A 23421-nucleotide genomic window follows, 5' to 3' on the forward strand; every position below is an offset into this window, starting at 1 on the left:
CAAGTAGTTCAACTATGATATTGTTGTACTAATGAACAAGTAGCTAACATAATGACTAAAACTTTGAAACTTGATCAATTTGAGAAAATCATATACATGTTTGGTGTAGTAAAACTCACTTAAATAAGCTAAAGCTTAAAGAAAAAAAGTGTTAGTTACTTATAAAATATTTTAAAATAGTAGTTACTTCTAAAAAAATCAGTTAACAGTTATATTTAAAAAATAATAATTAATAATTATATTATAAAGGATAAAATAGAAATAAAAATTGTGTAAAAAAAACATTTTCTTTATATGTAGGTATAGATATATATAGGTATAGATATGATTAAAATGATTTTAAATTTAGAATAAAAAAAATTAAATTTCAATATTCTCGTCATAAATCATTTATTACTTATTATTATTTTAGAAAAAAACAAAAAATAGAAAACAGATGTTACCCTCAATTTCCCCTTTCACTCAAAGTAGGATATAATACTTATGTGTTACGGTGTGGATAGGCCATATTTTCAAATTTTGAAAAATAGTTTTTTGGTTGAAAATAATTAAATAAATTCCATGTTTTCTAACTGCTAATTAAAAGCTAATATTTGATGGGTGGTCTCAAGTCCGAAATTGTAATAAACTTTTGAATAAAGGCTACTACTTTCTGCACCCCATTTATTTCTTATGCACCTCACTAATATCTTTAGTATCCATTCTACCCTTTTAATAATAGGAGTGAACAATTTTACTTATATTAATATCTTTTTGTAAATTCTTACAAAGATGAAGTAACATAATATACTATATATAATTATTAATGAAAACATACCAACAGAAGTTAAGAAAAAAAGAAAAAAACACATGAAGTATTGAGTGCTTTTCTCTCTATTTTTTCTTGTGGCAGTGTCACCTTTTTTTTCTCTGCACTGTTCCTTACAAAAGTTATTTTTCTTTCTCTTAGATCTCAGCGACGGTAAAAAAATAAAGGTGTCCGATAACCATTAATTGTTATTTAGAAGAGTGAATGAAAATACGGTTGAGCCTTTTCTGCGAATAAGCTGACGAAATATAGGAATATATTGTGCCCTACAGCTGGTGAAAGCTCGATTCCCTCAGTTCTATTTTAAATGATTGAATTATAAACCATATCCAGATATATATGTTTCTCATTCAAAAAGTTACCCACATAACCAAAGTTCATGTCTCCATCCTACTTGCTCTTCTTTGGTTCTTTGGTGTATTGAGCAATCAAAGCTTCTATATCCTTCCAGAAAAGGCCCTCAACTAAGATTCCGTCCTTGGTGAACCTGCAATCCAAACAAAAAATAGACTAATGCAATTTGAACTCCAAAAAACAGCACAAGAGATGAAATGTCCATTGTCATTGTGTGAGCATACCCAAGTTAAGGGATGAACAGAGGGAGAGAGAGACACATACCACTCAGTAACACTTTTGGTAAATTGTACTGTTTCATTTGCAGAAATTGATTTTGGATCTGCGCTTGCTATAGTAAGTGTGTACATCTCAGAAAATCTAGGTAATTTGGAGGAAACCACCAAACCGGTACTGGTAAAGGATCCCTGCAGTAGAAAAGAGTGGAATCTCAGTTGGAATGTGATTATAAAAATTATAATATTTTTGGGCTTCTGCTGAAAGGCTAACATAAAATTGCATTATTTGTTTTGATGACAGAGTTGAATGACAAGCCAAAGTTTATTAGATGAATGACATATAACATATTCCATTAGTAAACAAAATATCAGCTTCCTTAGTTCATGAAAAAAGCTATAAAATTCACCAAGCAACCAACAAGAACGATATCACGACTTAACACGTTTAAAAAATTTGTTAAATAAGTTATAGGTCAATTCAAATTCTAGAAGACATGTATCATAGTTAACAATAACAAAGATACAGGTTCTATCTGGATTAAACTTCCAGCACAAATAAATGCGTCATGTTTTATGCAATAATTTAGTCTTGTTAACCAAATGGGTGTGAAAATGATCCTGTTGCAACTTTCAAGCAAGCTAAATTGAAATTCAATAACTGAAGGTTAAGGAGTATAACAAAACCAGAACAAGTTAAAAGTTCATTCACTGCAACCATTACATAACACTACTATATCCGATAAATACTAATTGCTAACCAAACTGATGTTAATTTCATCAATCCATCAACTCAGTGTATTAGTCTATCAGTCTTGGATGGTCGCATATAGCAGTCAACCCCCAAAACGCTATAGCTATACAGCACATAGTGGGATGACCAGTTTTTATATACTAATTAAATAAGTTATACTACATATATATATATATATATATATATATATATATATATATATATATATATATATATATATATATATATATGTAGTATAACTTATTTAATTAGTATATAAAAACTGGTAAGAATTGACGACATATTCCTAATTTACAGTAAAAGTTCATAGGGTTTAATCAAAACAAACAAGAAAATAAAATAAAAGTCAAGGAGACAAACAAATTTAAAAGACATTCATATTCCAGATACAAGACATCTTACACATTCAATGAAAAGTGAGGATAGGTGTTTAGAGAAAAGAAAAAAATGACGGTTGAGAGTTAGAGATGGATGCATGGGAATCTACATCCAAGGGGAAAGAAACCTCGACTCAACTTTGCTCCCCTTCCAAAAAAAAACAACGTTTTTTAAGGAAAAATCGGGATTTTGAAAAAAAGCCTTGCTGTAGCTAGTATCTACCACTACAGCCACCATTTTGGTCGCAATTGCAACCGCAAGCTACTAAAGACACACAGCTATTCAAGCTTAGTAGTGGTCATGGCTGCTCTACACAGACCACGCTGCTATACTGCAGTATGGATGATAGATCATGATGAGTTGATGTATGACACGTTCAACACACGAGATCTGCTCGGTGTCTGATGATTATTAATCCAAAACAGTCATGCTCAAATTATTGATGGATCTTAAGTGCATATTGGCACAATTCTAACAAATACAGTCTCTGGGCCTTTGCTTTCTTAGGATAGACAAAAAGATTGTAAAATTAAGCAATGATAAAAAGGTAGATATATCACTTCCCTTCCCCCTCCCCTCTTTAAAAGATGAAGACCAAATTCTGTATATCCAATACGTGTGTGTGTGTGTGTGTAATATTTGATAATCCAAATCAACCTGTCATTAGTGAGCAATATAGATTATACACACATGTTTCAATATTCTACAATCTCCAAATCCATCACCACGAGACTGATACTTAGTCATCTACCAACCCAAGGAGGCTGGAAGATGAAATTTCAATAATCAATCATCTGAAAGGACCAAAACTATGAATATATGGAGCAAGTGAAACTCATCAATTTTCCAAACGTAAATAAACAGATCTAGCGTCAAAGTCAAGAGCCTCGGCTAAGCTAACAGAAACTTACAGCGGGTGGATAAGTGAACAGAATGGCATTTTTCTCCTTAGTGTATATGATCAGCTGCAACAGTCCATTGAAGATCACATATGTACGAAAGAGTTAAGGATGAAAATCAGAATGAATAAAACTATAAACATCAACAATCACATTTCCCATCTCAAGTAAGGCACCAAAAAGTCATTCAACGAGGAACCTCAATAACTTTCAATTAAACAATTCTAGCATCTCAATTCACATCATAAAGATATAAAATCCCAGATTCGAGGTTTTAAAAAATTATTCAAGACAGTGATTCAGCGGCAACATCAACATATTTTGAACTCTATGCAACCACAATTGCGAAAAAAAAACCCTAATCATAACCCCCATCCCCCACCAAAAAATACAGTTCCAAATAACCTCAATTTTAGATGTCTCCACATCAAATTACGTCACGCAAATAAAATTTAATCAAAGAAAAACATAAAATAAAATGGTAGCGAAAGGATATAGGGCGATGCAGGCAATGAGAAAATCCCTATTTTCAGGGAACTTCTTCTTGTAAAACTGGGCGAAGAGAGCAATAACGATGATGATGGCCCCAATGACAAGCCTCACATTGCTCAATCTCACGTCTTCCACATACCCACGACTCGTTACCACCTACACCCGCGCAAAAATTCGATAAGGTCCAAGTCCAATTAGCCAACACAAAATACCAAATGAGAGAGAGAAAAAAAAAGGGTTTGAAAGTGGAAGAGATCGAAAAGGGGATTAGGGTTTTACAGACCTCAGAGACAGATTCGTCGAGGATGTGTTTGATGGAGTGGTGATCCAAGAGATTGGCCTTCTTTGGAGCTTTGGACGCCATTTCTGATCTCTTTCTTCGCTCTCTATTCTCTTAGACTTCAATTGACCAAAACTATCAACAACTCCAACTTCCCTTTCAGCCCTTGAATATTCACTCGTCAGTGACTAGGTTACGGTTACACACTGTGTGTACTGTGCACTGCACCCAATTTTATTTTTTATTTTTTACTAAAAAAAATACTGAAAAACAAATTCTTGAAACTAAATTGGTAGCGTTAAGACAATTTTATAGATTAATTCGTACAAACAACAATTTTAACTTAGATAGATTTTTTTTTATATTTTTCTTACAGATATGTGATTTTCAAATATATAAAAAAATGCTAAATATTTATACCTATTACAATGTTTATGTAATTTTTTTATCTTAAATATTTTAGGTTAAAATAAAAATATGATTTGAGAAAAAAAAACTAATTTTTTTCCATTTTTTTCTGACTTTTTAGGAACTTTAATTTTTTTTGACATATTGTAAAAAGAGTATAGTTTCTCGAGTTAAAAAAAATTATAACATCAATTATTTATTAGATAGGTCAAATGGACCAATTCGTTTCAATTTTGAAATGATTAATACAAATATACTCCTCACAATTAAAATACATTATATATTAAAAAATTAATTTGACACAACTGGAGAAAAATAAAAAATTAGTTAGACACAAATGAAGAAAATAAACATTTTGTTAAAATTGAATCATTTGACACCGTATCCTTTCCTTCTGGAATACTTGGAGAAGAATATGCAACAAAAACACATCCAATGCCATTCTTCAACACAACCAACAAATAAAATGTTATAATCATGCAACATAAATTCACAATGAGAGCAATCACTGATATTTGAAAATGCACGTCCAAAGATGTAGACATTTTCTTTTTATGAATTTACTGCAAATAATGAGAATGGTAACTGTATAGTAGGATATTTGAGATAATCCACAGTCGACTGGTAATTCAGGCGACCATTAAGGAAAAAATAAAACACACAATATCGAGTCATTTTACGATCGTAATATAGCGATCTATGTGTGTGTCGATTGCATTAAACGGCCGGTGATGGACCCGCGATTCACCCTCTTGACATCAATCATTAAACGATCGTATTATAGCGATCGTATGTATATGTCAATGACACTAAACGGTTGGCAATTAACCAGCAAAATCACGACAATCCAGTCAAATACCAGAGGAAATACGTCCCGTCAATTTTAGTCAATATGAACATATTAAATCTTAATAAACTTAAACTCCGAGACAATTATATATATATATATATATATATATATATATATATATATATATATAAATTCTGGTAGGAAAAGGTTATGATTATGATTTATATTTTTAGCTATTTTGAACTCATATCTTCCTATTTAAAATATAAATGGTGCAAATTTAGGATATTAATCACTGCCATAACCTCATATTGCAAAAAAAATTCTCACAGTCCAATAATAGTATAGCAATTGGGCCTTAAAGATGATGCAAAAGAAGTCTCTCTGTTTATTGATGGGCTTTAGTTTTCAAATGGATCTAGTTGAAGTTAATACGCATTCTGCTTCTTGTGGAGGATGCTTTCATTTATCAGATGTGGTGTAAAAAATTGCACTTTATCTAATTAAAATTTATTATTTATTTTATTTTTATGATAATTTGTTATATATATTATCTTTTAATTGAATAAGAATCTACATAATATTAAGTAAACCTATATTTTGTTGTTTTTATTAGTAATATTTTGTTTATCAATACTTAAATTAGGCTGTTTGGATTTTCTTATTAATAAGAAAAGTAAAAGAACTCATTAAATCAAATATTTAGTTCAAAAAATGGTTATGTATATGGCAGTAGTGTATTAATAAATTTAACATAATTAAATAATAATGAATGTGTAACATCCCAAAATTATATAGTCAGCAACTATATACTTAGAATAATCACATGTATTAATATGACAAAACAGTTTTAAAACATACTAGATAAGATTCGCGAATGGCCGAATGGCCTTACCTATACACATAATCTAACGAGCGTTCACAAAATGATGAGGACGAACGGTTTACAAAAATAAACACCGAACGTCCAAGAATTTACATAAGACAAAAGGGCGTTCGCTCACGAACAGCCCGCTATCCTAACTTCACTAACCAATAACCGAACGTCCTACTGTTCGGCCTTCACTTCCACTTCTACGAGATTCTCCTCAGCAATAACTTCTTCTTCAAGCGTTTCTTCCAGAGACGCGTCTCCCTCTACTCACATCCACACGGATGATCATTGCAAGGACAAGATGGACATACATATACAGACAACACAATGGAAAATGAAAGGGTAAGCTTATTGAATTTAATTCAAGTAAACACACATACATTTCATTCATATCGCATACATCAAATAATTCAAAACACATACATTTAATTCATCCATTAACTCAATCAAACTCCTAACACTAGACTGACCGTCCGGACTGTATGAATTCTGTGTAGCTACGACGTCCATGCACCCAGGTGGGATAGCTGGAATACTCGTCAGCTGCCACCTGAGGTTAGTCCGTTCTGTCCAAGTTACAGTTATGGACTAAGACCTCCTGCCATTCCCACACATGACATACTCCTCTCTACTTGAGAACGAGCACTCACGGAATATCAGGATGAACCGCCAGCTAAGCTTACCAAATTCATACTTTATAAATCTCAATTTCCATTCAAGAGTCGTTCCTCCCTGGAACGCTCGTTCAAAATTCAAAATCATAATTTCATCTCTTATACCGTTCGCACATCTCTTATACAAAAATAAACACCGAACGTCCAAGAATTTACATAAGACAAAAGGGCGTTCGCTCACGAACAGCCCGCTATCCTAACTTCACTAACCAATAACCGAACGTCCTACTGTTCGGCCTTCACTTCCACTTCTACGAGATTCTCCTCAGCAATAACTTCTTCTTCAAGCGTTTCTTCCAGAGACGCGTCTCCCTCTACTCACATCCACACGGATGATCATTGCAAGGACAAGATGGACATACATATACAGACAACACAATGGAAAATGAAAGGGTAAGCTTATTGAATTTAATTCAAGTAAACACACATACATTTCATTCATATCGCATACATCAAATAATTCAAAACACATACATTTAATTCATCCATTAACTCAATCAAACTCCTAACACTAGACTGACCGTCCGGACTGTATGAATTCTGTGTAGCTACGACGTCCATGCACCCAGGTGGGATAGCTGGAATACTCGTCAGCTGCCACCTGAGGTTAGTCCGTTCTGTCCAAGTTACAGTTATGGACTAAGACCTCCTGCCATTCCCACACATGACATACTCCTCTCTACTTGAGAACGAGCACTCACGGAATATCAGGATGAACCGCCAGCTAAGCTTACCAAATTCATACTTTATAAATCTCAATTTCCATTCAAGAGTCGTTCCTCCCTGGAACGCTCGTTCAAAATTCAAAATCATAATTTCATCTCTTATACCGTTCGCACATCATAACTCTTTCTTTTAATCACATTTTCATTCTTAGTTCCACTTTCATAAAAAGACGAGCGTTCAATCCTCTTTATAACGAGGACGAACGTTAAAGGCGAGACCGAAAGATCTTCTTTTCCGAAAGGATAAAGCTGACACATTTTTCATGACGAATGTCATTACAATTTGAATCAGTTAAATGAACTGACTCTAGAACGATTCAACTTATACTTAGAGTAATTTACTTGTCAAGATTTCAGAGTCAATTCAATTGAATGAAGATACAGAAGACGAGTACTAAATGTACTAAGTACAATTTAGTTAGAATAACCGACTGCCAGTAAATGACCGAACGCGGTACTCGAATTTACTGAAATTTAGGACGAACGCTAATTAAGTTTTAGGACGAACGCTATTTTAGCTCGTTGGAAATTACGGGAAGAACGAACGTTCGGTATAGGACCGAGCATTCCTTTATAACATACGCATTGAGACGAGCGTTCGGTATAAGACCGAGCGCCACTTAGGACGTACGCTTTGGGTCGAGACCCATCGCTGATTCAAAATCATAAAACATGGAATTTATATAAGATGAGATGTTTACAGTCATGATTTTAACAAAATGGTTAAGTGTCCGAATGTAAAATTTCAAGCTTCTCAATTCCTCACCCAACACTCAAGATATCTACGTTTGGCCGAACGCTCAAGCGTAGAATTAATACAAGAGGGCGTTCGTCCTCGAATAGAATTTTTTCCAAATGAAAGAATTCAGTTCTTCAAATAAGTTGCAAAGAATACCGAACGGTCAAGGACCGTTCAATAACGAACGTGTATTATCATATAAATCTCATATTAAATTTCTCACTTACAGTAAACTCATTTTCCAGTATAAACTTTCATACATTTACTTAATCATATCATAGTATATTCCATACTTCTCATGCATCAAATCAAAATCATAAACCAAACATCCAATATCAAAAATCATACTGCATACAAATTTACAGAACGTTCATACAGTACAACGCATATAATTCCCAGAACATTCATACATTTCAGTACAATACAAGAATTAAATTTAATAAGCTTCCCTTACCCGGATTAGAAATGTGCGTACGCTCTTCAGACAGAAAATCAGTTTTTCAGTAAGACTCTCTTCTACTCTTAACGCTCTATCTAACTCTTCAAGCTAAAATTACAGAAAACCAAGGTTGGTTCAGATAAGGTGCATGCAGTCCAGATTTAGGCTTGCATGTTGATAAAGAAGAACAGTTGAGAACGTGAAACTTACCCGTTTCAGAATCAAAAACCGTTCGGTTCAAATCGTAGCTTATGACTCCGGGACTGCTTCCACGGTGCCTGAATGTTGATCGGAGTAAGAAATGGTAAGTTGCAGAAGAGAGAAGGAGAATGGTTCTAGAGAGAAGACGGAGGAAGATGAAAGATCAAGTTTCTGGAAAGAAGATGTATGCAGAGGAAAATGAAGGGTTTTTCTGAAAAACTCAGTTTTGCTCCACTGTTGAAAACGAACGTCCCTCTCTCCTACTGACACTTGGTTTCCACCCACTGTTTTCACTACTACAAAATGGGCTATAGATAGCGCTTAATAGATAGCGCTTTTTTAAATAAGCGCTATCTATGAATGTTCAGAACAATAGATAGCGCTTATTTAAAAAAGCGCTATCTAAACCTATGACAATAGATAGCGCTTTTGTGGAAAAGCGCTATCTATATATAATTAATATTACTTTTTTTTATTCATAATTTAAAATAGATCCATAGATAGCGTTTTTTTTAAAAAGCGCTATCTATTGTCATAAATTTAGACAGCGTTTTTTTAAATAAGCGCTATCTATTCGACATTTTAAAAAATTTAATACATATATTTCTCCTTCTAGCTTCTTTTTATCCTCAACAAAAAAATTTCTCCCCTTTTCCAATTCATAACGTTTTTCAAAATAATACTATCTATATTTATTTATATTATTATTTTTAATTAAAAATTTAAAATAAATTAACAGAGAGCTATTATTTAAGCAAAAGCGATATCTATTTATTATAAAAACTAAAAAAAAAATTCGGCCTATTTCCTTTATTCAGTTAACTCTGAAAACATATTTCTCTTGTTCGTGCACCTTTGCATCTGGCGTTACTGTTCGTATGAGCTTAAATCACTGGTTTTGGTTTTTGAAGGTTAATTCAAAGGTTAGTTCAATTCTTCTTTTCTTCTCCCTTCTCTGTTTCTTTTTGCCCAAAACCGAAAAAAAAAAAACTAGGGTTAGCCAAATGGAAGAAATAGCAACGTGAGCACGAGAGAGAGGAAGAGAAGCCTTCAATGCCAAATCCATAGGCCATGAGAAGTAGACAGGGTTAAAAAATTCTGAATCTCATTCTTCTTTCTTTTTTCTCGTTGTCTCTTCTCCCTTATCTTTTTTCTTCTTTTCGAAAACCCTAAGAGAAAGAGGGATTCTTGGTGCGGCTAGGGGAAGAAGAGAATCTGAGGCTCAGACGAAGTAACGGAAGAAGGAATTTAAGAGGGGAGGCGAGATTTCAAGGTGAGTAATGGAGAAAGGGCAAAACCCTAAAACCTAGACGAATTGGAGGTTTTGTGGTGCGAGAGCAAGAGAGAGCAGCAGCGACACGTTTTGGGAAAGAAGGAGAAGAGGACACGAGACGGAGGAAATCCATGAGCAGTGGGCGCGGAATGTGAGAATTGAGGTATTCGAAGAGTTTTCACTATTTGGGTTTTAATTGGTTGTTCGAATATGTTGCAGCCTATATTTTCTCTGAATACATGTTTCCTTTGTGTGAGCTTAATTGTTTCTAAGATGCAGCAATGGTGTTTATTAATTTATTAGTATTTTAAAACTATGAGCAATCTTATTTGGCTATCTATAGTGGACATGATGATAAGCTGAAAATTTGTATATGTTATGTTGGGTTATAATATATTTAAATTGGAATTGATTTGTGGGTCTGGAAGGTGTGAGTTTACTGATAATAATTGGATGTTTTTATTCTTATAAGAATAAGTGGGATAGGATGTTATTCCTAGATGGCCTGGAAAATTATGGTGTGTTGTTATATTTTTCTGGTTGGACTAGATATACACATTATTGTAACAAATAACATTGGTGTAGTGTTTCAAGACATGATTGCATGAGTTTCATGATTCTAAGGTATATTAGATGTAATTATTGAACTCTTTTAGTGTTATAAATTTGTGAGCACCCATAGGGATTAGTATATACTATTATTGTCTGGAGTTGTAATGTTAACAAGTCTGGATCATGGAAAATTAGTACAAGAATCTATTTGGTGAAAAGGTTGTATTGAATTTATATGTGGAAAAAAAAAGTGGGAGTTCCAGTGCTTAAATTGGTGGTCATTAAAGTGGTTTAGGGTATTATACTATATGTTGCATTCTTTTATGCTTAAGTTCTTATATGTGATGTGAAATATAATGCATGAAATTATTTAGTTTAGAAACAAATGTCACAATGTTATTTTAATTAAGATAAGAGTTATGATGTATTTCACTGGTTTTGATAGTGCACAATTAGGTAAGTAAAACATGATTTCGTGTGGTATGTATTACACCTTTTAGAGGTGTTAATTATAAGTTAAAAACTGGTATGTAATTTGAATATATATGTTGAACTTATTTTATGGATTTCGTGAAATATCTCATTTTCAATCTTTATCTTATTTATTTTTATATGCATTGCCAAACAAGTTTAGCATAATTATATCCGTTTCAGCAAACATAACAGTAGAAACATACATTTATATAACTATAACAAACATTGTCAATAATGATAGTGAAATAATTGCATCTAACTTATTTTCATGGTCTGATTTTATATAGTATAATTCACAATTTAAAATCTATGTTTATGTAATTCAAGTTCAATTGAAATAAATCTTTCATAACAATTCAGTAATGTCTGAACTACCCTAGCATATTTTTTCAATCTGATTTTTCTTAACTTTATCCAAATACATAGTTAAAGGTTTCACCTGAAAATTCTATCAAATTCCTATGTTCTTTAACACATGGTCTAATTAACAAGTAAAGTTTAAGTGTGTGAGATTGGATAAATTGATACTATTTTCTATCTTATGAATTACCTATATTTATCTCAATTATATGGTGTTATAACATAACACTATTGTTTTAACCATTTAGGTCACAGGTTCCTCTTTCGTTTTTTTTTCCTTTTGTTTCTATGTTATGATATAGCCAATGTACTAGTGTCACTTTGCACATGGTCTAATTAATATGTAAATAATTAATATGTAAAGTTTAAGTGTGTGAGATTGGATAAATTGATACTATTTTCCATCTTATGAATTATCTATATCTATCCCAATTAGATGGCGTTATAACATAACACTATTATTTTAACCATTTAGGTCACAGGTTCCTCTCTCGTTATTTTTCTCCTTTTGTGTCTATGTTATGATATAGCCAATGTACTAGTGTCACTTTGCACTTAAGTGTGTGAATTTTGTGATATTATTTTCTGGAAGTTCTGTATTTAATAATCAATACAACTATTTGATTAGGAGTTTCTTTTCAACATATATTTGTAATTTGTGATGTTCTAATTTATCATTGTATTATCTTAGATTGAAGATCAAGACAAGTGGAGAATGTCTTTCGTCATGCCATCAAAGTATGGTGCTAACTTGCCACTGCCTAAAGATTCCTGTGAGACAATTAAAGAGGTGTCCAGAAAAATAGTTGTTGTAGTTGCCTTTTCAGGTGAGTGCTTGCCTTGGACATATTTCAGTAATTTGATTTCATTTCCCCCTATTGTCTGTTCTTTGGGTTTTAATTGCAGAAACCCATTACTAGTGTAAATATTTAACTACCGGACAATGTACATATACAATTGAATCTCACGGTCTTGGATTTGATGTTGATATTTTTCAAAGTTGCTACCTTTGTTCTTTGTTGACAGCTTTTGTAATGTGATGCTTTCTTATGGGATGCCTTTACACATTGTTGCATTTTATTTCAAGATCAAAATCATCTGTGGATGTGGTGACCGGTAGATTGCTCCTACTTTGACATCATTGTGAACGGTTGTAAATGAGTAATAAGTGTATATTATAACATTGAACTTAAAGTTCTTAAAAAGAATATTTACAAAGTTCAAGTGAATAAAACATAATTATTATTACTGGTTGGAGGAATATATGGTTATAATGAAAGCATGGTATATAGTTGTTTGTTACCATATACTGAATATGTTTGGAGTTTATTAGAGTTTTGATTTGCAGTTATGTTCAAATTATAATGTTTTCTACTTTTGGTTTTCTAGTGTTCAAGACAACCCAATGACAATGATTGTGGATATTATATGTGTCGATATATGAAAGAAATTATCACATCTGAAGGAGAGGAACAATTTCAACTAAGGTAAGTTATCTTCATTGTCATAATTAATTTGCACGAAAATTTTAATTGACTAATTTTATATTATTTTTCTTTGTTGCAGTATTTTTCTAATTGCAGATATCAACAATATTGTGACAATCAAATTATCGAAGTTAGGAAAGATTGACGTTTACATATAATTAGTACATGTTTATAGGTTGTTAGGGTGATGTACATATGTATTAATAGGATATGTGTTATGGTGGTATATACGTTTTATAAAACAATGTCATGTCATAACATGTACTTGACGAATTAATGATTACATTTTGAAATATTATTGTACCAAAAAATGTTATTTATACATTGAAGTAACAAACATTCTTTTTGAGACTTGTTTTTATCATATTTGTCTTAATATTTTATATTTATTTTTTGTATATAACTGAATCAATATATAAGTTTATATATAATAGAACAAATATTTTATATTTTTTTTAAAAATATTTTAATAAAAATTATTTTTTTTGAAAAAATTTAAAACAATAGATAGCGCTTATTTAAATGAGCACTATCTATTGTCATACACCAATAGATAGCGTTTATTTAAAAAAGCGCTATCTATTGGTGTCTAACAATAGATAGCGCTTATTTAAATAAGCGTTATCTATTGTCAGACACCAATAGATAGCGCTTCTAGAAAAAGCGCTATCTATTAATAGATAGCGCAGACATAGATAGCGCTTAAAAAGCGCTATCTATGATAAAAAAAAGCGCTATGTATACACTTTTTTGTAGTAGTGTTTCGAACCTTCCGAATGAACATATGGCAGACGCGAGTCAGAGAGGATAAGTGCACATTAATGGCACTGCACGTGTAACGTGGTGCATTAATGGAAGCATCCTGGTGACTCAACAGTCCAATTAATTGTGACGTGACAGAATGTATATTATATAATATTTAATTATATTTGATTTTAATATTTTCTAAAGTTGGAAAATAGATAATTATGATTCATAACTTGAGAATATGATTATTGAAGAAAAATACTAGAATTAACCTTTATAAATGTATCAATATTTAATATTCGGTTTAACATGAATGAATGATAGTGAAGAATTCAATTTGAACAAAGTCATGAATAAAATGATAATGAACCTTTAAATGTTTGAATCTCTCTCGGTGGGAATTAAGAGGGAGAACCATATGCTTGTATCAATTGAAAATTATAAAATGTTTGAATGATCGTTACGATTAAACTACTTCACTGGTCACTAAGAATGACGAGATATTCTAATTTTATTGAAGACGAGAATACAATATCTTATTTGATCAACTTTCCATAAATTATGATCATCCATGAAAAATAGAAACGAATCAATTAAAAACATTTTATACAATAGTGATTTAATCATGGTTAACCAATGTTTTAAAAAAATTGTAATAGAATTTATTTTCGAAAATTAACATAAAAGTTTACCAAAAATAAAAGAAAAATCTCTCTCCACGAATAATAAAAATGTAAATCATACAAAGTTTTGAAAACCACAGTATAAGAAAACATGTACAAATTTTGTTAGAATATATTCACAATATGAAAAACTTCTAATCATACATTATCACCATAACTTTTCTTTGCCGGCCAGTTGAAAAATGATCTCGTGGAGAACATAAACATAAAACACGTGTTGTTGCGCACAATTTTCTCCATTAATGGCTCCTTCTTTCCTGATGAAATTTACAATTGTTTTATTATATATATACATAAACCTTAATTACTATATGACTTATATAAACAAGGTTGATATTGACAAGCACAAACAAAGTTACGTCATAAGATGAAAATCTTTGAGTGGATCATGTTATACTGCATTTCCATATGAAAATATACAGATGTATATTTTCTTTAATTTAGTAATGTATTGTTGAATTTGTAGTTTCTTACGTAGGTGTTCTATGTTCCTTTGTGTTCCATTGTAGCTTTATTTTATTAGTTTCTTCACACCGAGTGACCTATTTGAGAGTAAAATAATATTTTACCTCTAGTTATAACTCTCAATTTGAGAATCCACCTTCAATCCTTATCTTAATGGGATAAGTGTTGAACCACTTAAAAATTCATAATCTATAATTACAAATAAAATAAAAATATGATGTTTAATTGAAAAAAGAATAAACAAAAAAATGTATAAAAATAATAATAAAATTCAATGAGATTCATTAATTTCTTTTCGCTTCTTATCTCTCTAAATCAATATATTTGATTAAATCATTCTCTTTCGTATTTATGATGATAAAATGTCATATCAAGTACCAATAATATTTATCCGCAATTTGTACTTTCTAAATAAACATGTTTTGTTATTCGTTCTGTTACTAGTTACATATCCATGGAAAAAATATTTATTAATTTTTTTTTACTCGTAGGTATTTATAGATATCCATAAATATTTATATATATTTTTATTTTAGATGAAATTATTTAAAAGAAAAGTTTTAAAATATAAACTTAGATAAAAAAAACATTAACTTTTAAGTATAATTCGAATAAAATTATTAATAAAATATTAGTGCAAATAAATTTGATTTTTTAAAAACTAAATTTAAATGAATTATACCAACTATTATAATACTAACCAACCAAAAAAATAATTAAATAACCCTTTCCATTAACCATCTTATTCACATTTTTATCTACAATTATTGATATCAAAAGTACTTGTTTGATTGATAGTTATAAGTAAAGAGAAGTGGAAAATAATTATTTAATCTATTACAAAAATAATTGAAATTATTAATATACTATCGACAACGAATTTTTATCGTCGATAATATCAATTTTTACTGTAGTGATTGTAACTCATTGTGTTCTAATAAAATATATGTTATGAGAATTTATTTATTTTTTTTAATTTTATGACGCTTCATTAGTTTTAAAATTTCTTATAAATATTATTACAAAAAAGGTTTACTAAAATACACATTTCAACAATTTTTTATTTACACTTCAATATAAAAACACAAATTTTATCCTAAAAAATATATTGTTTATATGTTTCACAAATTTATTTAAGGTAGAATTAGCTTTAATACTTTTCATATAAAATTAACATGTTTCAATGAAAATATGTTATAAATTGTAAAGTTTAAGTTTAGAGCTGTGGAAGAGGTTCCCTGAAATGGTCTTGTCTTGGAAAGTATAGCAGCCTATTGGATATTATTATCACTGAGTGGTTGAGTTGAGAGCATTTTGTCTTAATGTATATATTCCACAACCACGACAAAAGGAGCACAACAACTCCTTATCCTTTTTCTGAACATCGCAGCTTTATTCATAAGACTAAATTTGTTTGATTACAATGTACCTGCTTAAAATGGGAAAAACCTGTGTTCCAACAAAACCGCATATCTTCCAAATTCTTACCTCATCTTTTCTTCTGTCTCTTCCGTTTCTGGTTTCATCAATGTTTTGGGTTGCCCACTCACGGCCCATTATTCCTCCACCTCACGACACACATCTCATCTATGCCACCCTTGTCATCTTTTTATTTTCGAATAATAATAAAGTCATCTTTTGACATACATAATAAAGTAAATTAATTATTAAAAAATAAACTTTTATGAAATAAAAAAATTATTGTTAAATAAATATAAAAGATTTGTGTGCGATAAAATAGCATTTTTTTTTGTTATTTAACATGCTTTTTAAGTCACAATAACTTACCAATTGTTAACTTGCCAATGAACTCCAAAATCACACACGGACTAAGTTACTATAAAGACTCTAAAAAAGAATGTTTTGAGTAATTATTATAGATTGTAATTCCCATACACAATAAGATATAGCATGTTTATAAAGTAATGGTAATATATTTATTTTATTTGATACACATTTCAAGAATAAGATGGTCATAAAAAAAACCGCATATTGTCTTAGCTTTCTGTCGTAATCAAATTGCATTATGAATTCCAGGGTATGGTTGGATGTTTTGTTGAGTACCTAAGTGCATGTTGCAGACCAAATCTAACACATAGGAACATATAAAGTAGGGTTATCAGATTATCGAGTGTTGAAATGAATTAATATCCTTTCAGTGCATTGCAGCCAGCCTTCAAAGACTGTAAGTATCTTTGTTTTGTGCTTTTGACCTAATTATTTTATGATAACGAAAGGTGACAAACCAAGAGGACAATTTCCATTACATCACAAAAACAAGTTGTGTTCATGAATACACAAAATACAAACCCTACCCGTACACGTTACTTTATAATATTCCATTATAAAACTTTTTTTTCTTTCTTTTTTAATATATCTACTAGAAATTCCCTTCTCACCAACTATTCTAGAATAAGTAGTGTAAGATTAGTTTCCTTTAAATATTTGTATAAGGGTATTTATTTTAAGTATTTGCAGTTAGTAGTTACAAAAGTTTTTAGCTATAGATTTTAGTTTTATTGAGTAGTGTCGTCCTATTAAAGTATAAAATAAACTAATAAACAGTTAATACACAACAAGGAAAATAACTTGATTAACTTGCATTCATGATATTAAAAGAAAAAAATCATTGGTTTATCTTTTGGAACCTTTTTAGGAATACCAATTAATTTTTTCATTAAATTTAATATACAAAAAGTTAATCGAGTTATTTTAAGCATGAAACTGTAACAATCTGTATTTACCTATATAATTATAGTATTACATAATATAATTTCAATACATCTTTACAAACATTTACAATTTCTAGACAAAACAAAACAACAACAATATTATTATTATTATTAGATAGATAGATAGATAAACATGGATTTTCACTTTCTTATGCAGTTCCTAGAATGTTTTTTTGAAGCTACAACTTCATATATTTTCATATTAACCAATAATAATAGCAGATATTGAATAATAAAATAACTAAAGCTAACATAAATATAACTAGCTAATAAATCATAAGAGTGACACTTGGTTATAAATTAATTTAGGATGAAATGTTTCTCGTATAAAACTTGTGTTGATTGAAGTGAATGCTGAAAGTTCAGTTTGTGAAAGTAATAATCCTTTGACTTGTGTTGATTTTTTTTCAGTAGTACGAGTGAATATTGGGCTGCATAATTCTTTATAAGTTGAAATTAGGAGAGATATTTTTTTCTATTGACTTTAAACATGTTTGGTGATATTATTATATAAAACTTTTTTTGTTTATCAAATTGTTTTTTGGTGAGAGATGAAGAAAATACTTGGAAATATATAAAAGAACGAGATTTAAGTTTTTTCATAATTTTGGGAAGAAAAATAATTGTGTAGATAAGTTGAATTTTAAGGATTAGAAAATAAAATTAATTATGTTTTATGATATTATGTCATATAATATTGTTTTTAATACCTTTTACATAATTGGTATAAATTTCTTATCTTTAAAGTTATTTAACTTTTTTATGGGAATTTATTATGTATTTTTTGGGCATAAGTTTGGTTTAGTCTTTTCAGATTTTTTTTCTTATTATTTTTATTATTTTTTTGTATAATAACAAATGATTGATATATTTTAAAATATTAGCCTAACTGAAATGTCATAGTACATAGTATATCTAACATGAGTTTTATATATATAAAAACAAATCATAAATGAGACACACCATTATATATCAAACTTTTAACCATAGTTAAAATACTTTCTGTAACATTTCAATTCAATAATTTTCAAATATATATATATATATATATATATATATATATAAAGACACTGTATAGCTTAAAGGTATTATTATATTTATTTAAGAATATAATAAAGCTTTTTAAGAAGAGAACATAAACATGACTACATGATCTATACCTTACCCTGGTGCACCACTCATCCTACGTTGGATCCACTACTACTTTCACATTTATTCACGTTATAATTATTACAAGCAAAGAGAACACAGAAAAAAAAGATAAACTTATGTACAAAAAATTTGATCCAAAAAAAAAAATTATAATATACCAATTTATCGACTGTAAACATATATATATATATATATATATATATATATATATATATATATATATATATATAAAAGACACAATAATTCATATATTTACACAAAAAATTGACACTAAACATACCACCTACAAAGTTAGTCTCTTTCGCACTTAGGACTAACAATTTACACAGTACAATATTTAAAAACAAATAACTCACAAATATATATATATATATATATATATATATATATATATATATGTATTTAAATAACTCACAAATATATGTGTGTGAATTGCTTCCATGTACTCAAATTATTAAAGTGATCATTACAAACTAAGAGAACGCATAAACAAACAAACACAAAAACAAGAAAACACATAAATAAACAAACACAAAAGTGTAAATTAATGTACAAAGATATGATAAAGAAATAAAATCATAATATACCAATTTATCAACTATAAACATATACAACATACAATTCATGTACTTACACAAAAAATTGACACTCACCAAAGGAAAGACCATATTTTCACATAGAATTCAACGTAGCATACACTTGTAGTGTATACAATACTAAAATTATTTAAAAACACCATTGTTGACTACTATTAACAGATTAACATATATATATATATATATATATATATATATATATATATATATATATATATATATAAATTGTTTAAGAAATTGAAAAGAAGTAAAAGAAAAACATGCTGCTAATACTTCTTCGCCATAAATTTTTAACGAAATATATTTACATAACACAATTCCATAACAATCGTTTTCCCGTCAACACTCCATGAAATACATTGGTGTTAAAGCTTCATACTTGTAGATTACTGAAAGAAACTTTTGTATTAGAAAAAAACTGTAACTGTGAATTCAGTTTTACCATCCATTAATAGGGACTAGACAACGACGTGTTCCTATCACCACCATTGAACAAATAAGGTGGTGAGAAATTAAGGAGAAAGGGACTTGAATTTGGAAAGGTAGGAAGGTGCATGCAGCAATTACTAAATATAACAGTGTCAAAGTGAAGTGAATGATGTTACAACCATGTTGATATCATAAAATCAACAACGTGGAATTCCCTCCCCCTGGTCTTCTAACGTTTCATGTCCTCATTTTTTAACTCAACCTTTTCAATGTCTTGTTTGAAATACGAGATTTGTGTATTTACATACTTATTTTAAATTATTTTTATTTTTATTTTTTTGTAAACCATAAATATTTTATTAACATATTGAGAATTACTAAAAAATAATAAAAAGGAAAAAGAAATTATTTAATATCGATCGCTTTCTTGCATTAATGCGATGCCGACATGAGTGGGGATGAAGATAACTGGGCACTTGGAGTTGAGAATGAGACACAGAGATTCAATTTCCAGTATTATCTTTTCTTCTTCTGCACCAATGAATGTTGGGAAGACTTTTATGAATTGCCTAATTCTACTGTACTGCTATCAAAATAAAGAGTTTGACTGCACGTTTTCAATGCGTTAAAATAAGATTCATCAAAATATGACTGTAAGAGTACTATAATTCCACTAACATCAACCACTGATACATTGAGGAGTGGTGCATTAAGACTATATATTCAATCTTTGGCAGCTTTCATCAGTTTAGGTGTCATCATTTAATTAATCTCTATTTTTTTGGGAGGGGAAACTTTAATTTCTTATGCCCCACACTTACCCCACCAAATTTAATTATTTAAAACATTTAATTCGTGACTAATTTATATTTCAAATGAATTGAATGATTGAAAACTTAGAGTATAAATATGATTTGGGAGGAAAATAATAGTACTTTTTATTTTTCTTTTTTACTCTAATTGATAAAAAAAATGTTTAAATATTTCGTTTTCAAATTATTTTAAAAATATATATATTTCGTTTTCAAATTAAGTAATTTATTATCTCAATAATTTCTAAAAATACAAATACGGACGCTTCCAGAACACATTTATTTTAAAAATCATAACAAATTATTAAAGTACAATTATTATCCAACCAAAATTATTGAAATCCTTCTATCCAAATATTTTCCAAAACATAAATAGAAGAGAGATGTAATTTATAGTGCTTCTTATATGTATTGCCATTTAAGCCATATAATCTATGACTCGTTTAAAGCATGGTGATTACATCAACGTCGTAATTCTTTATTAAGATAACAACGTAAAGCCATCAAATATTAGTTTAAGTGATTTTTTATTTTATGAAAGATATTTTAATTCCAATTTAAGATAAATTTTATTTAAAGAAATATACATAGTTTAAGCGATAGTGCATTTGCCTAAAGTGACCAACAAATATTTCCTCAAAAAGATTTGTGATGTTGAATTTCAATTTTGTGATGACATCACGTTTTTCGTCACACTTTTTATTAGAAATATATTTGTGAAGAAACTTTAGTTATGATAAAACTTTTCCAACGTAAAATATTTTTTTGATAAAATTATCTGATGTAAAAATTATCTGATGTAAAAATGTTGTATAATAGATAAATGTTTGAAGCTGTGAATTTTTTATCCATATAATCCAAATCTTTTGGTATTTGTGTATTAAAATTGATCTTGTAATTTTACTCATATTAATAAAATCAACTAAATAGCTTAAACTAACTTAATTTGTGGAAAAAAAGTATCATGCTCAAAACAGACTTTTTAAATAAAACAAATTTGAGTTTAACTAATTTACGTAGATTTAAATCTCTTTTTTTATTCTTCAAATTTACACTGATTCATTTTTAATATTAAAATATTTATTTTTTATAAAATCCTTATAATTGAGAAATAATCCATTTCATATATAATATATATATACCAAAGGAAATTTTAGAAGAAGATGACCCTTTAAATTAAGACAATAAAAGTCCCTGGATTTAACAAGAGCTTACATTATTTAAAGAAGATATGAGTTAAAACTCGTACAAGGGTTTTTATATAAGTTATTTTTTACATTTTATTTTGACTCTTAAATTGGAATATATTAAGATAAAAAATAATTTTTTTTAACAAAAATTTTAATACTAAACTTCAATTGTCTCTAAAATAAAACATAAACAATAATAATTATAATAACTAAAGAAATAGATTTCATTTCTGAAAAACACTAGTACAAAAAGAGTCTTTTAAGTCTCTCAATTTAAGTTTGTTTTCAAAATAATAGACTTAATAAATAAATGTGCGGTGTCACTTTTGTAATGTTAATCTTATAACAGACTTAAATTTTTATTTTAAATCTGTTAAAATACAGATAGATTTAATTTTTGTGTCTGTTAAGTTTTCTACCTGACTTAAATTAATATTTTAATTTTTTTTCAAATAAAAAAAGACTTTAATTTTATGAGTTAAATCCATCTTTAACCTACTTTTTCTTTATATCTTTAACCTAATTACACTTCTTTCTCCACCTTCTCCCACCTTGAGAGATTTGCCTCTGTGTCTAAAGGCACATATGTCATAGTCTCCGCGTTGGAGGTCTTGTCTCTCCTTTCGAGTCGTTGTCACTGTCACTGCTCTCGTTGCCGCCGTCGCTCTTGTTGTCGCTGGTGCCGCTCCCGTTGCCGCGGTTGCCGCCACTCCCGTCGCCGCTACTGTGGCTTTAGATTTTAATCTATGTTATAGTGATTTTTAGGGTTAAGAATTTTTAGAGTTTTATGGTTTCTTGGGAGTGATTACTAATTACTCCAATTTCTCTTCCTCTGTTTCTAATTTGTATTACATTATGTAAAGAATGTGATTGGATTTATGAGTTCTTAGGGTATTTTTTTATTGTTAAGATGAATTGAATTGAGAGAATAATTACTTGTATTATATTCGAATTCCATCTTTATTGTGTATGGAAATTTATATAAGGAAGATGAATTTTCTGGTGGTTGATTGAGGTGGTAATGGAATATATATTGGATTTGTAATTTTGGAAAAAAATTTAAGTTTGTTAATTGATTTAAAATCTAAGTCTGCCCGAATCTAAGTTTGTTCTAAAACAGATTTAAAAAGCTCAAAATAACAAACTTAAAAAGTCTATTTTGTACTTTTGAAATAACAAAAACCTATTTGATTATAAGTTTCGAAAACCTATTATGCTATTTAAAAAAGATATATTTTTATTGAATAATCTCATACTATATTAAACAATGAAAATGAAACTAAAACTTAATACTAGATGAACCCCAAAAAAAATTGAGAACTAGTATTGAAGTATAAATTTTTATATTTTATGAAATAAATCAAATATTTCATCGTATCATTTTTAGAGTTTAGAGAAATACAAAATTGAGAATATAATTTTAAACAATTTACAATAGA

At 29.3% G+C, this 23421-nt stretch overlaps 1 protein-coding gene across 1 annotated transcript; it reads right to left on the reverse strand.

Annotated features, from left to right (window-relative positions):
• Positions 1-962: 962 nt before the first annotated feature.
• LOC124841918 (Microsomal signal peptidase 25 kDa subunit (SPC25)) lies at positions 963-4369 on the reverse strand. The gene is made up of 5 exons (XM_088093454.1): positions 4184-4369; positions 3901-4056; positions 3421-3498; positions 1427-1569; positions 963-1295 (listed from the first exon to the last, which is right to left on the reverse strand). Exons 1-5 carry the CDS (start codon positions 4262-4264, stop codon positions 1199-1201), a joined length of 555 nt encoding a protein of 184 aa, XP_087949580.1. The 5' UTR covers positions 4265-4369; the 3' UTR covers positions 963-1198.
• Between the last annotated feature and the right edge of the window lie 19052 nt (positions 4370-23421).

Source organism: Vigna umbellata, chromosome 1 (genome assembly GCF_029865625.1).
Source record: "Vigna umbellata cultivar VRB3 chromosome 1, Vumbellata_1.0, whole genome shotgun sequence".
Lineage (NCBI taxonomy): Eukaryota > Viridiplantae > Streptophyta > Magnoliopsida > Fabales > Fabaceae > Vigna > Vigna umbellata.